Source organism: Merops nubicus, unplaced genomic scaffold (assembly GCF_000691845.1).
Source record: "Merops nubicus isolate BGI_N331 unplaced genomic scaffold, ASM69184v1 scaffold10581, whole genome shotgun sequence".
Lineage (NCBI taxonomy): Eukaryota > Metazoa > Chordata > Aves > Coraciiformes > Meropidae > Merops > Merops nubicus.
Window position 1 is genome coordinate 37,424 of NW_008589037.1, and position 16,329 is coordinate 53,752.

General features: G+C 39.1%; 1 protein-coding gene across 1 annotated transcript in view; it reads right to left on the minus strand.

Moving 5' to 3' along the window:
* Nucleotides 1-16,329, minus strand: part of PLCB1 (phospholipase C, beta 1 (phosphoinositide-specific)) — a gene marked incomplete at both ends in the record, with an annotated part of 53,203 nt that overhangs the window by 27,529 nt on the left and 9,345 nt on the right. The window contains 5 exons of the mRNA XM_008949454.1: nt 1,020-1,116; nt 1,699-1,769; nt 7,109-7,286; nt 7,759-7,843; nt 13,899-13,981. Coding sequence (XP_008947702.1) covers nt 1,020-1,116; nt 1,699-1,769; nt 7,109-7,286; nt 7,759-7,843; nt 13,899-13,981 — 514 coding nt within the window. The remainder of the gene's footprint in view (nt 1-1,019; nt 1,117-1,698; nt 1,770-7,108; nt 7,287-7,758; nt 7,844-13,898; nt 13,982-16,329) is intronic.

The window sequence follows — 16,329 nt, forward strand, 5'->3', positions numbered from 1 at the left end:
AAAATCAGAGAGCCACAGGCATGTGAGCAGAACGAATCTACACAAGACAGTTTTGTAACAGCTGCATCAACTTGTCCTGCTAAGATTCACATGGCTTCTTTTCCAGAAGGAATACCTCCTTCCCACTGTGTTCTTGTAACTCTCATTAGTGCTAGAGGAGATTATACACATCCCAAGGGGCACTACCACAGGGAACAAACACAGTTCTCAGTGTGATTTTGTGAATGCTTCTGTGCATGGCTGTATAAATACCCACACTCAGATGAATGGGTAGACAACTTCTTATGTGTTTATTACTCATCATGAGTAAATGCAAAATCTCATATACAGATATGGACTCAGGGACCAGTGGCCTGTCCTCTGCCAAGGCCCCCACAAATCCACAGTGCATTCAAATGCTATATGCTTCTTTAACTAAAAAGCCCCAAGAGCTTCTCGAGACCTGTCAAAATAAAGTGAAAAAGGGCAGGCAAACAGCAGGGGGTTCTGCACCAGGAAAGGAAAAGATGCTGCAACGTTTGCTGAGGATGCTACCGAGTGTGTTCCTGGCAAGACATCTTCTGCAAAAGCCAGCAGGGGGTGAACTGTGGCCTTTTCTATACCATCCACAGGCAGGAAAGAAGGAATTTGCATATGGAGAAGGGCAGACTCTGCTTACCCTGAATCATCTATAAATGTGGCAGTGGGAAAATATAAAGCACTTGCTCAATCCATAGGAGTATTTATGACCACTCTTCTCAAACTGTTCAAGTTGATCTTCAGTCATGGACAAGCAAGACAACGCAAGTACAACACTTGCAAAAATCTTTTTGAAATGGTGGCATGTTTATTGTTGATGAAGTTTGATAGTTAGACTATTACAAGTTTTAAAATAAATATGGATTTATTTGGCTGAATACCAAAGGAACATTTTCTGTCCTAACTGAGAAGCAGCCAAGCAGCATGTCTCCAGAATTTTCTTTGAAATGCTTGCTAGGTAATTTCCAGTACAAGATGTTGCTCACGCTTAGCTTACTTACTTTTTGATACTTCAAATGACTCAAACTTCACAGGCTGAATGTAGTTCACCAGGTTAGACATCTCCTCCGTGGCCATGGCCTCACTTCCAGCAGTACCCTAGGACAGAGAAGGGAAAATGCTGCAGTTTTGATCTGGGGTGGCCAGCAGAGGCCACAAATACCAAAGCCCAGTTTTCTATTGGCTGTGATATATTTCACTGATCCTGGGTAGTGAAGCCAATGCCTCACATAGGGAGATTCACACAGTAAAGAAGAGAATTTGCTATAAAATTTAAATTTTAAGTGAGCTGCTGCTGTATTTATTCCTTTTTTACGTGGCTCCTAGGGCAGGGACTGCATGATGTTTATGCACCCATAGTGCTGAGCACATTAACAGTATTGTTGGAAAAATAATAAATAAAGCCCCAAGTTTTTGATGTCAAGTTTTTCTTCCAACAATGCTAAATACAGCAGATCAGCTGTGGTGCTATTCATTCTTATTCTTCAGTAAATGAAAATATAAATAAACAAAGCAAAGATGCTTCCCAAGTGATTAACAACCAACTTCAGAAAGCTGTTGGTGTTTCCCAGTGCTCTGCCTCCGTCTGTCCACTAGATGGTAGCCCCGCTCCTGGTAACACAAGCCAACCCACAGCGGCTGGAACCGACCCGTCACCATAAAGCACATCTACACCCTTACTTCATCCATCGACGACTTTTTACAGTCATCATCATAGTCATCGTCATCATCGCTCTCAATCTCTGCTTCTCCTGAAAAGTTTTAAGCAGAAGATAATTACTGGCTGAAGCAATAGTTACAATTACCAGCAATAAATTCAAGAAAGATGTGCAAGTGGCAGTGCTTAAAGAAGGCTACTTGATACATGTGCTTTTTGCCAGAGCACAAATCAAATACACTGTCTGGAGGGATTCATCCATCTTCAGCACTGATAACTTCTTACTGCCCAGCCAAACCCAACCCCTTCCTCTGCAGGTGCTGGCTGCTCAGCGTTTGGAGCTCACAGGGGAGGTGTCAGCACCGAGGAACGCGTTGTGGTGTGCACAGCAGCAGCTCCTCTGGAGAGGAGTTCCCACGGCAGGCCGGGTGCTCGGACACTCTTGTGAGCCCGCTGACATGCTGAAAGGCACCGGCTGAGGGCAGTGCAGACCCAGGGATGTGAAGAAGATGAGTAAGGTTCATCCTTTCCCGGGACTAAACGGGACCAAATGAAACACATTTTATGCCTCCCTCCGGATTGCACAGTACATGTCAGATTCCTACGGGCAAGACACGGCTTCTTTATTGTTAATTAAGGAATGCCTCCCCTCACATCCAAATTGTTTTGATTGGGTTGCCCCAGAAATTAAGCCATTTAGGAATCTCAAGCTTATCTTTCTCTTCAGGAACTCTTTCTGTGGGTGTGGATGCTTCTTAGGAAGCCTCTGGAAAAGCAGGTTTAACTTACACTGCCTTCACCTCTCCACACCTGTAACACGGACAATTCTCCCCAAGGATTTCATTCCACAAAGCTTTCAGCTTTCCTCAGCAGTGGCAATTTTATTTTGGCAGCTCAAAAATCTAACCACTGTGCAGCACGCCCAAACTGTCCAGAAAATGGTAATTCTGTCTCAGTTCCTCCTGTCAATTTAGGAGCTGATCCAAAGCCCACTGAGGCAATAAAGAAACCCCTCTTTGTTCTAGCAGGCCTCGAATCATGCCCGGTGGGCCCCTTCTGAACATGGAGCCCACAGATGACTTAAATAATGAGAGTGCCTTTCACAACCAAATGATGACTACCCAGGCTGCTTCCAGATGCAGATGTTGAAATGTCAGGCTTTTATTCATGAACACATCTCTTCCTGAACGTTTCATTGAAGAAAATAACATGATTGCTCAACAGGCTCAAGGGATGGCTTAGGGAACCTCAACACACTGCAAAGAGCCAGTTGAGCTCTCACAGGATTTGCAGTGACAGTCTTCAGATGGGAAGCTCTTAACCAGACTGGCAAAATCACATTTTGCAGAGTGCAAAAACAGGGGACATGGGCAGATTTCAGTCAAATTGCACTGCTGAGACATCATAGAATCATTTAGGTTGGAAGGGACCTCCAAGATCATCAAGTCCAACCACCGAGCCACCAGGGCTCCAAAGTCCTCTGCCAAAACAGATCAGAATCTGTCAGGGTTGGAAGGGACCACAAGGATCACCCAGTTCCAACCCCTCTGCCATGAGCAGGGACACCTCACACTAGATCAGGCTGCCCAGAGCCTCATCCAGCCTGGCCTTAAAGACCCCCAGGGATGGGGCCTCAACCACCACTCTGGGCAACCCATTCCATCAGGTAGCTTGTTCTTGCTAAAAGAGACCAGGGAGCAAAGTAGGTACAGGGCTTCAACACAGTAATACTGACTGGAAGGTGATTAGGAGAGGAGAGCTGGGAATGACAAGCCAAATCCCTATTACCATGGGTTGAGGAGGCAGAGTCCCAAATATTATCCACTCTCACCATGCCTCAGCAGCGTGACAGACACTGAGAGCCTAATAAAATGAAAGGTTATACATTGCTTGAAATTCAGAGGAAGTTGGTAATCTGCTTTCTCACACCTCTTTAAAATAACAGCCAGAATGGATTATAAATGTGGCACTTGCTGGTGCAGCTTGTTAGCTCTGTAAGGCTCAGGCAGATGCCAGCATCTTGGGACAGGGGAATCCATTTTCTTTCTTCCCTTCATTTTTAAAAAAAATGAACTTCATTCAGTTTGCTAGAATATTTTCCCTGTAACAGAGGGCCATGGCCTCAGAGGGCTTGCAGCAGCAATGTGCCAATGCATTTACATACACTGAGCCTGAAACTTTGCATCCAGTTTTCTCTTTAGTCATCATTAAATAATGGAGCCAATTCTACTCTATCTGCCTTCCTGTGACTCTTTCTTTGCAGCACCTGCTATGCTGACAAAAATATCATCCTATCAGTGAGAAATGAACAATTTGCTAGAATTAGAAATTTGCCAGAATTAGAAATTTGCCTGTTTGCTTCCATTCATTGTGCTAATACAGGTTTTTTACCAAAATGACAATCTATCTCTCAAGTGGTATCTCAGAAATTCTTTTTCTGCTTTGACAGCTTTGCTGTAGCTTTATGGAAAGCTTTTTCCACTGACAGATATCATGCCCTGCTGAAGTTGCTGTTAACATCATCCTCATCAATATCTTGCAAGCTGTTCTGCAAAGCTTGTTGCATATTTTTTTTTTTTTTTTTAATTATTGCTACTATATCACCACCACCTAGCTTTTATATGGTATATTTTATACACATATCAAAAGACTGGTTTATGTGAGTTTAAATCTGACCTCATGCAGTGTAAGACACAGTGAAGCCTGTATCAACTGAAGCACAAATCTCCATATTTTTTGCACTGCTGTGAAAAACTCATTTAAAATCTCAAGAAGGCTAAATCAGCACAACTTTCTGCTGGAGATCAGCAGTAATTCTGACAGGAGCTAGACAATGCAATCAAGTTATCTGAATAATATGCCCAACTTGCTAAATGTAAACATTACATTAAGGTTGGATTATTGAAACATTTTGTAGTAAGAAATGTTAAGAATTAGGGTTCCTTTAGTAAGCATTAATTGCATTACTCCTCTCATGCTCCAGAAGGAAATTGGTACTGGGTACAGAGGAGCATGATGCCTGCAGTGCTCCAGCCTTACACGTTGTCAGGAATGAGATGCACATAAGGCACAAGGCAGTGAAAAGAAAGTTGTCCTGGTGGGTGTTGAACACTGCCCCATGGAATCATGTTCTCCATGAGGTGAACAAAATTATGACTATTTTAAAAAAAAAAATTCTATGTTCACAGACAGAATACTGGCATCTGATTTAGTGAAAAGCTGTGTGCTCATAGCTGTAAACTGCAGCTAAAACCTCTGGAGCTATGCTCTGAATACTTAAAAATTCAAAGTACTCTTAAAAAAATCAGATTCTGGATGTTCCTTGTCAGTCAGCCCTAAACTGTTCATAAGCTCCCTCAGACTTGGCTGTCCTTAGATAAAATTGGCTAATATTATTTCACTTCCCACAGGTATTGTTCAGATAAATTCATTGCTGCTCATCAAGTGCTCATATGCAGTCTGGATACTCCCACAGAAATTTGCTGCAAGATGAGGATGCTACATCTAGGATCAAGTATTGAGTGACAGAGAGAGAAAAAATATTGACTAACTGCATTCTCCAGAAGAGGCAGCAGTCCTAAAGGAGAAACAATGGCTGACAGAAGGATTACAAGTCATATATATTGGCAGCCACAGATGAACCAAGTGACCACATCAATTTTCCAACCTCAGTTCTAGTGCTTTCTAACTGCTAAGTGCTCATCTTCCCAATCTGCAGTTAACAGAGGTTGTTACAGGTAACACAGGCAGAGCATTCATGGTCAATTGTAAAATTACACACCCTGTCATGGGACTGACCCTTCTGCCTTGCTACACCATCAACATCCAGATTCACAGCCCAGGTCCTTTCCTATAAAAGCTCACAGAGAGGCTCCTGGAAGACAAAGCTGTCACCCTTTGTGAGACCAGGCACTCAGAAATCCAACGGCACGGACACTTTGCCACTGGGTTCTCTCTGTGTGCTGGTAACAAGAAATGTAGAGTCAGGAGCCCAGGGCTCATTTCAAGTGTTGGAAAGCAGTCAGCTGGCATACACACACTTATTTTTCTGTTGCCTGGGATGTGTCTAAAGCAAATCAAGAAAACAGTATTAAATCATTCCTGACACTGGGATGGAGCTTCCTTTGAAATCCAAGCCCTACTCCAAAGCATGCCCTTTGAAAAGTTTCTTAACACAATAGTTGAAAACTCTTTCTTTGCTTCTTAAACAGGATAAACAGTGTTATCCACAAATACAGGAGGATTTTTTTTTTCAGTACAGCTTGAGGCAAACAGTGAGCATGAAAATTTTCAGCTCAATCGATCAGATTTTAGAAAAAATTACAAACAATGGAAAAAAGTTGTTAAATGGTAAATGGTAATGAACTTATATGTCAGTAAAGCTTTCAGTTTGCTTTATAAGTATTCTACTACTGGGGAAAAATGTCTATGCTTTTAGCAGTCTAGAATTTCAGTCTTAATAGGTAGAATAATAGTGCAGGGAGCAGGCACTGTGCTGGGAATCAGGATACACAGGTTTTGTTGTTTGTCCTGCTGTTAATCTGCTCCTGTGGTTTAGAGCAAATCTTTATCTTTTCCTCTGCACTTCTCTTCATGTTTTCTAGTTGGATTTTAAGCTCTTCAGGACAAAGACCATCTCTTACTAATTTCTGCATATCAACACTCACAACAGTTCCCTGAAGATCCCAAAGGAATTACTTGAATATATGCATTAAATTATAGTAACTGTAATTATTGTTATGGTAACTAAATAAATAACTAAATTATAGTAAATATTTCATTTCTGATTTTAAAAGTGCTGCTAATAACAAACAAGTCAAATGTAGTACAGCATTAGCCACATTCCTTACAATTCCTGATGGTAACAAGTATTTGTTTGCAGAATTAGTTTTGCCTGTTTCATCTCTGGAACAGAAGAACATCTTACAGCACTTTGCACAGAGGTCTGTGATGTGTTCCCAGCTACTGTAAGAGAATGGTGGGCTGAGCTTTGCCTGCCTGAAGAACAGATCTCTCAGTCACACTTACTCTAGGTCTTAGGACACTGCAGGACCACTGCAGTTTTCCTGTGCAATGGGTTCAGTCTGAAAGGGCATCAAATGGTAGGCAAGAGAAAACAGAAAATATCTATATTTGGGTTTGGGCACATAGAGAAGGCACAAAGGGTGGAGGAACTGGCAGCTCATTCTGCTTCCTAAGCCCTGGGGACAAATGTTAGTACACACCACTGAGCTGAGGCCACTCAGTAAGAGATTCCTTGGCCAGGAGCCTTCACAGACTCCTAGATCAATGACACTTAGCATGGCTTCCTACTGAGTAAGGCCCACACTGGTGGACCTTCACCATGCTAGAATCATGTCAATGGATTGGATTACAGCTGTAATGAAGCATTTGTGTTTTCAGAAGAAATGTATTTGTAGATTCAGTTCCTACCTGCTCCAGGGGAGGAAGGTTCAAACATACTAGATGTATCACTGCACGTGTTGGAAGCCTGCTCCGAGAGCTTCTTCTTGGCACTTCCATCTGCAGACTTATGTGACTTCTTTTTATTCTTCACCAGAATTTTGTACATTAAATCCATAGGGCTTGGAAGGGGAACCCCAGGTTCAAGCTTGAAGAAAAAGGAAGAGAAATTTATTACAACAAAAGAAATAAGCTTATGGGAATTTCTTAGAGTCCACATGGTGCAAGGTAATTTTGTAACCTCTATAAGCCTTGTTAAAATGAGCCATATTTTGCAGAAGAGGTAATCTTAACATTAAATGAAAAGAGGCTGAGGGCACTTAAGAAAAGAAAAATGCTTTATGAAATGTCTATGGTAATAAATGAAATAAGGATTAGTTCAAATCTGAAAGCCTCCATCATAAAATGGCAGCTATGAGAATCAATTGCATTTAGAAGATTACAATTCACTGTATCAGAACAATCTCTGCATCAGGAATTATATGCTTAAGTCACCAACAGTTCACGTGGTTTAACCTCTCCTGTAGACTCTGTTTTGAATGGCCAGATATGAAGAATAATGTAAGTGAAATAAAAATTCACACAAATATTGTGATCTGAGGAATACCACACCACATTACCGGGTACTTTTCCAAGGGATCCATAAGCAGTGCATCTCCAAATATTAATCTGCAGTACTCTGCCATTTTTGCCTGTTGTTTAGGGCTAAAGGGGAGAAAAGAAATAAATAAATGAGTTTTAATGAGATATTGAAAGTGGCAGTAATAGAATATCTAATAGTCCTAAACTAGATATAATTTCCTGATCCAATTGCTGTGAATTTTTCAGGGACCAAGATATATCGTGCAATTATTCTGATACCTCTGATAGAGCTTATCAAAAGGATCATACACAAAATAAAGGAATAAGTCAGCTGAATAATAGTGAAATTGAACTTTTAATATATCTTCCCATGCACTTGGTGGAAACTGACCCAGGGCTGTCAGTTGCTACTTTTAAGGAAATAATTGTTCCATGGATTTGTCACTTTCAGGCAATATTTTTATTCAAAGTTTAAATATTTTCCTCCTTATGTTCCTTTATACACATGCCTGGCATTCTTCTCACAAACACACCCTCCAACCCCACTTGGATTTCGTTCTTTTTCTGTCATACCTGACACCATTTTGAGTGCAGCTGCTCAAAGATAAGTTTTAGCTTGTTTGGTTACATGGTCAGATTCTTTTTAATTCTTTTTTAAGTTTAATTTTATTTAAAATCAGATAAGAGCATAAAATTTTACCATACTGAAATACTTCAGTGTTTTTCATCACATTCTCCAGAAGTAAATTGAACCTCAGTAAACTCTACTTGTTATCATTTTTCACAAAGTGCAACCAAAGAATGAAATATTTCCTGCAGATCAGTGATGGGAGTTTTAGGACTGCAGAAAGGTTATACTGCACAGAAATATTACTCAAAACATCTTAAAATGCAGCTCAGTGCTACAGTCTCTCTCTTTCTATTTTTAGATGACTGTGTATTTTTGTTATATGTGCCTGTTTAAAATCTGTAACATCTGAGCCTAGGTATCTTTAGAAATTTCCTTTTTTGATACTCATCTCAATTAAAGGACAGGCTTATATTGCCTAATATAATTTCCTCAACCACTGTTAATTATAATCTGCATAGCATGGAAGCTACATGAATGGTATAAGCAGATATGTTACCATGGAGCTATTTTTCATGACAAAATAGAGCTGAGCATATAGGAAAAAAGGAGATTTTTTTTCGCACATTTTTCTCTTGCCAGCTAAGGGTACAACACCTGCTGGGTCTAGTTTGTCTTTGGCTACCAGCTGAGGACCTGGTGCTGCAGCTCCTCTTGGGGTCAGCAAGGCCAAGCCAGAGCTGAGATAAAGGCTGGGTGGCATTTGAATCCAAAAATGTAATTTCCCTCAGCTCAGCATTCTGGATGTCCCTTGAAGCAGATAGGGGCTGAACCGGTCATTAGCTCAGTCACTGACACAATGTATTGTGAGGAGGCTTTAAATTATTCCACAAAGCTCTGCAAGAGCTGCATGCAGTTTAAATCACTGCAGCATTTCATTAATGCTTTCTTGTGCGTGCAGCCAATTCTGAAAAAAAAAGCTAAAAGCCACGTTTAGCTGAGGATGGAAAATGAAGATGAAGACAAGCGAGGCAGTGGAGCTAAGAACCCACAATGGAGAAGGTGATGTGAAGAACAGATCGGGCCATGACAGTGTGTTAGCTGTTTTAATCACCCACTGTGAAGGAAAATAAGGGCATCTCACTCTTGGTAAGCAAGCAAATTTGGTATTTGTTATAGGTCTAGGGGTCATTATAGGTGATTTTATTTCAGTCCTCTCCACTTGTGTATATTTGGATTAGCCTCACGCTCTTAGAACCCAGAAAGTTTAAAGGACATGTCCTTCCATCAAAAGAGCACAATTATTAAAATCATAGTAATCTGATGTGACAGTAGCATTTTTAAATGGGCACATCAACTCCAAAATGAACTTTTGATAGGAATCTAAAAGAAATATGCAAGAGTTAAATCTAATAAATTTCAAACTGTCACGACAGCTAGAACAAATTCTTCTGGTCTTCTGTGTTTAATTACATGTTTACCTCAAGGAGAGCACAGTGAGAAATTTCATTTTTGCAAAAGAGAAAAATGTAATGCAACATAATTCTGCTTTAGTGTATAAATTCCAATGCCACTGCACCCCAGAGGCAGAAAGAAGGAAAAGGAAAATTATGTGAAAAACTAACAGTTTTTAATACTATTAAAAAAACCCATTGCAGTAGCAGACAAGACCAGAGAAGGAAAACCCTGACACTGCAAAACTACTTGTCTTTGTGAACTGGACTATATGCACAGACATTTTTAAAAGCTCCTAAGAGGGAATAAGTATACTTAGGAGAATAGTCATTCAACTGAGTGGGAGGTTTTTTGTGTTCAATCAGATATATATACACACTTATTGTTTCAAAAGACAGATCATTAGTAATAGGATAGATTATGCATTACTATTACAGTATTTTAAAAGTTAGAACACCAGTTTCTTTTTATTTTCCCTTCTTTTAAATTAAGAACCAGAGCAACAGACTGAAAAACCAATTTTTCTACATTAACCTATTTCCCCATTTGTGTTAGGAAACAAAAAAGTAGATACTTCCTGGTCCACATCTACTGTTATTGGAAATTTTCTCAGCATTCATGTATTGTGATGAAACTTGATTGCCTAAAAAGAGCTGACTTTATCTGCTTTATGATTTTTGCTCTGCATTCATGGAGGGGTAGCACATAGTCTAATTACACATGGCCCCAAAACGAGCCAGGGCAAAGGAAGGTAAAGTGGGAACCTGATACCTGGAGATATGGAAATATAAAGAATATTAAGAAATGTTTTCATTACTATTGGTGCATTGCCTGTACTTTGTTTTACTGTGTTTGTATCATGCCTTTTATGAAGGTCAGTCACAGAGGCTCTTTGGAACTACTGCATGACTATTGCTCCTAACATTACATTCTTATCACTTCTGCAGAGATCCTTCTTCTGCCTAAGACAAAGAAGCAGCTGCTTCCCAGAAGAGTCTAAAATAATTTAAAGTGTAGGAAGAAAAAGTGATAAAAAAAATCCTGTTAATATTTGAAATAACAATTCCAGCAAGAAACCAGCAATATGAATAACTGTAATTAAATTTAATCTTGGAAGCAATCTTATATGGATACTGCTCAAGGATCACTTAACCTTTTTGCTATGTCATCAGTGCATTTCTAATTATAGAGTGTCTGCTTCCAGATTTGCAGATTGCTTATCTTCTTTCAAGCCCAATTTCAACATCAAGGTCTTTTTGAGGTCTTTTCAATATTTTCAGGGCATTTTTATATTTTTTGATAGAACCACATCTTTTCTTATTACTGTCTTTTTTCAGTGTGCATGTTTTCACTTCAGGATAAATGATGGTATACATAGTATTTTATACAGTCTAAAATCTAAATGCTTGCTTCTTTTTCTAAACTTTTTATTATATAAAAACAGGGGAGAAGAAATACACTACATAAAGGAGTTACAGTAAAGGAAATTAAAATTCTTCACAAGCTATAAAGATATTAGAGAGGAGTCCTGCTAGGAAAAACACTGAAAGAAAGCAAAATGTGATGTTTAACACTATGTGCTAACAAGGGATTTCTTCCCAAGGTGGACAAAATGTTATAAATGTTCTCGTGAACATAAACCAGAAGGAAGAAAAATGGCACTGGAAGTCCAGTGGTGAGTAATGCTGTCACATCTCTGGTGGTGACATAAAACTTGTTTTCAATTGATAATCACAGGCCATTTAAAAGCCATGAATACAGGACACAGGCTAAAAGCATATTTCTCTTTAAGGCAATGCCAAAATTTCTGCTGATTTGTATGAGATCAGCATTTCATGCATGAATACTTGAAAATCAGGAGAAAAATTTGGTCACTCCAAAGTTGGAGTCAAAAAATCCTTTGATATCAATTCTATAAAAAAGGCTTAGCATTTTGTGTCAGCTATTCTATAAAAGCACCTAGCATTTTGTGTTAATACTCAGGGCAAAGCCCATGTTTTAAGATCTAGGAGGAAAACAATATTCCAAGTAAACGAAAAGACAAAAGGATCATTCCATGAAATTAGGCAAAGGTTTCTGTGAGTGGCATGAATAATTGCAGATTTCTCTAGCAACTAGTGAAGGAATGAAGAGATAATTGTAGCAGTTGGTAGAATAACTAGAAATTATTTTCAGCCAAAGCAAAATTAGAAGTCATACACAATAATCTATGATCTACTGCAGAAAAAAAAAAAAAGGCAATACAGCCTTCAGAAAAATATTTGATATTGTTTTTGCAAACTTGCTTTACTAAAAACCCGTGCCATAGCAATGCAAGGAAAAAGACATCAAATAATAATAAACATGGGGATAATTCATTATTCTGTGACTGAAGTTTTCTGAAGAAAAAGATCTAACATTTTCTGGGGGTTAAAATCTCAAGATTAATGCAGCAGTAACTCTGTTCCCTTTTTGGCATGTTCCTGAAGTATCACACCACCCTTAATTTTGACAATGTTTCATCTTAGAGTTATAAAACCATTTTTTGCATGTAACTTACATCTGACAGGAGTTTATATTATACAATTATGTACTTCTTTATTTTCTTAAAATAGAACAGAACACCCTGGAATAGTTGAAGTCTTAAGTCTTAATGACTTTAAAGGAAGAAAAATGTAACCCTTCTAGTTGAAATAAATTGGGTATTGCTTTTTCTCTGCCTTATAGTGACACAGCAAAAGTATATTTTAAGAAACACAGAAGAATGAATACAAAACATAATATATTGAAAAATTATGGTTGAGATCTCTTCTAAAGACCAGAGGTTGCATTTGCAAGTGCTTGTGGGTTAAAACCTACAGCAGGAGGTGGGAATACACAAGTCCAAAGTGATACAACTTACACCAAAAAAAAAGGAGTGAGTGGACTGATTAGGGAAAGGAATTAAACAAAATACCTGTGTGCTCTTTCAGAGGAGGACAGAGCTTAACTAAGCAGGATTTAACAGGTAGCTGTTTGCATCATAACTATGTGGCCTATAAATTTGTGCAGAGCAAACACATTTGCCTATAAAGGGCTGTGTCAACTTATAGTGTAAGGTGTACAGGTAGAGCTGGGCAGTTCTCAGATTTTACATTTTTCTACCTACATCATTTTTGATCAGTATTGTCACATGTGTTCTTAAAAACATTCTTACATAGCTTCTTCTACCAGTTCCTTCCCTTATGCCGAGAATGTTCCTCCTAAAACAATGGAAAAGCAGTTAGCCCTCACCCTTTTCCTCTTCCAGAAGCATAATGCCAACATCTTTTCTGATTTGTATGAAATCATTCACAGCTGCCCCAAAGATTGCTCTTTTTTTCACATTAACAAAAAAATTTTCTCATTCCAAACTGGCCCCAGAAGCTGTGAAAAAGTTTTCACAGCAGAAAACAAAAGGGGGAAAGGCAATTGCAGTTAAGGCACATGTTAGAGGTGTCGGTGTCACCCTGCTTTGAGCTATGTAGTCTCTATGTTCAAAACCAAACTTCATGTCAAACTTTAAAGAAAAAACAGAACTAAATCAATAATAATCATAACAAACAAATAACTGGGATGAGTTTTGAAGTGTTCTCACTTATTTTGTTCTTTTCTTACACAGAAAAATTGTCCTTTCTTTGTAATTAAAAAAAAGAACAACAAAATGGCTTAGGCAAACTGGTATTTTTTGGCAGAAAACTAACAGTTCCTGGCCACCCATGCCACCTATTTTGCAGTCCTGGCTAGTGTATGGCTCTGGCCTCTACTTGTAACACATGAGAAAGAGACCAAATTCTGTGCACAGAATATGTGCAGTGCACAGAATAGGGCCATGAGCAGGTGAAATATTGCCTCTTTTTCCTTGGTGATCTACCAGTACATTCCAGCAGGACACACTGAGACTCCAAGTTAACACAGTTTGTCTCACAGTTATTCAGACTTTCTCTTTCCTACAAAAGGTTCTAATTCAGGAAGGTTTTTAGGAACATGCTTGATTCATTCTGATCATCTTGAATTACTTAGTCTGATACCACTTTTTTGGGTAAGAGCTGTTGATCATGTCATATAATGAAACTGCCACAAGTGCATATGTAATTCTGTGCTCAGACCTTATAAAAAACCCATAACATCATGGAGGAAAACATGGTAATTACTTACGAATCCACGTGATTTTCAAAGGAAAGGAGGATTGGAAAGGGTGACGTCTTAAATGCACATTCAGCAATAGCTTCTATCACTTCCTAAAGATTCAAAATACAGACAGTTACAGATTTATGTCTCTAAAGAAACTGTGTTCTGGTCTCTCAAGACAGAAAAGACCCAAAGAGGTCTGAAATCGTACCCAAACTGCCTGAAATCAGACTCCATTCTCAACATCCCACAAAGCTCTGTATGTGTTTTTACAGCAAACAGACTTTTCAACCTGAACTGTAATCAAATCTCGGTACCCAAACTGCCTGAAATCAGCCTCCTTTCTCAACATCCCAGAAAGCTCTGTATGTGCTTTTACAGCAAACAGATTTTTCAACCTGAACTGTAATCAAATCTCCAAAACATCTGATGAGCTCAAGCAGCACATTTCCCAAGAAATGACTTAGGTCTGCCTAAATCAATAGCTTAAGTGTAAAACTTGGTCTTTGTGTAGAGTTGTTCCATGCCTGGAGCTATGGCTTTCATGAACTATTTTGCATAATAATAAACATGTTCTGACAAATGTGTATCTTTCTAAACATCATCAGCACAAGCACGTATCCATAAAATCCTTAGTTATACTCTGACTCACAACTTTTAGTTCTCTCTTTTTTGATGACAGAAATTCCTTTAAGGCAAAAGAAAGAAAAAAGGAAAAGACATTACTCAGTTAAAACAGTTGGCTGTGTAGTAATCATCAAACAGAAGGCTCAGAAACAGAAACTTCTGTAGAAGTTTCCTTTCATCTCTGATGGAAAATGGCAACTGTACATCTAGTAGAGAAATCATTTGATAACATTAATTTTAGTAGGGTGCAAAATATAGTAAAATGCACTCACTGTTACAAATGATTCAATGTTTCCCTACTGAAACACAAATCTTTCTACAAAAGAACTCACAAAATAATGAAGACTTTGCATTGCTGTCAGACTCTGGAGCTTACAAGAACTTCAAACCACAGAGCTTACAAGAACCTCCAGCTCTGGAGTTTATATGAACCATAAGCCTGTTCCCTCCCAAATCATAAAGACTACTAAAAACCTAAAAGATTCACTTTAAAAAAAGTCTACTCTAGGTATTAAATTTGTTTATTTTCTGTACTTCTAAAGGCTCAATTGAAAGACATAACAGTAAGAAATCCAGTTCCTAAAATGAAAGCTGAGCTTTTGGTACATTCTTTCGATGCCGAGTTGCAGAATCCAGGGTTGGAAGGAAAGCAGAAGCCATCTCAAGATTTGGTGATATAAGCTAGGATAAAAACAAGATTTACAGTCTTTGTGTAAGCAAAGGAAAAGCTGGTGGGATTCTCGAAAGCATCTAAGGCAATTTTGCCATTACAAGGGAAGAGCAGTGCTGAGAACTGGGTTACAAATACTGAGTACTCCCATCTTGATGCTCTCCATCCAGATTGTTAGCTCTGACTTGGTCTCCATCCACCTGCACCCTCCCCTTGGCTATGGAGCATCATGCAGGGTTTGATAATACTTGGGGCTGGATGTAAGAGGTACTGCCAAAAGCAGTCCTGACACCTTTCTTGCTCCTACACACTGCTCAAGCCATGGAGTAAATCCACACATTTATTTTCCACTGTAAAAAGGGATGAAATTCAAAATGCATGGGGAAAAATAACCTGAAAGAGTAAAATCAGGATTACACAGATGAAACCTGAGGCTGAGAAGCTCCATTACCAGATCAGTGGAGAAACAGGTATGCTGCTGACTCAGTCTTGCACTGCATTCAAATGTAATTGCAAATTCTTTATGGTCAGAGAGGAACAACATGAAAAGTTCCATACTTTAGTCCAGCTGAAAGAGGTCTCCAAGATATATATAAAAGTACACATGCAGACATTCTGCGTTACAGCATGAAAAATAGTGTTGGTTCCCTAGAAGATCTCACCCTGGCAGCAGCTCACTATCTGCAGCTGAGAAAAACCTTACTGACTTCTGCATGTCATGAAGCAAGGTACAACAAACAAATAAAAATCCCAAAACCCCCAGCAATGTAAGCATGAGGAGTATACATTGCTTCTGTCTCCACACCTCAGAAAGCCCACCTGAGGCAGCCTGACAGACTGAACAGAAGCACTGCATGCCGTGGTCATGCCAAAAGCATGGGCTGATAAATGATTCATCACTCAAGAGTGAGTGATCACCCTGAATGGACACATTACTTCACTATCATTTTGCTCCTCCTCAGCCACAGGACACACTTTTAGTGCTGAAAACAAACGAGCAGCTAATACATTTTTACATTTTATTCTGTGGAGAAAAAATACTTGCCCTGAAGTGACAGCTGTAATACTCCTGAATAGGTTTAAAATAACTTCTAATATCCCTCCTGCAAACACAATGCCTAGGATGGAACATCAAAATAACCAGGGATAATCCTCATGCCT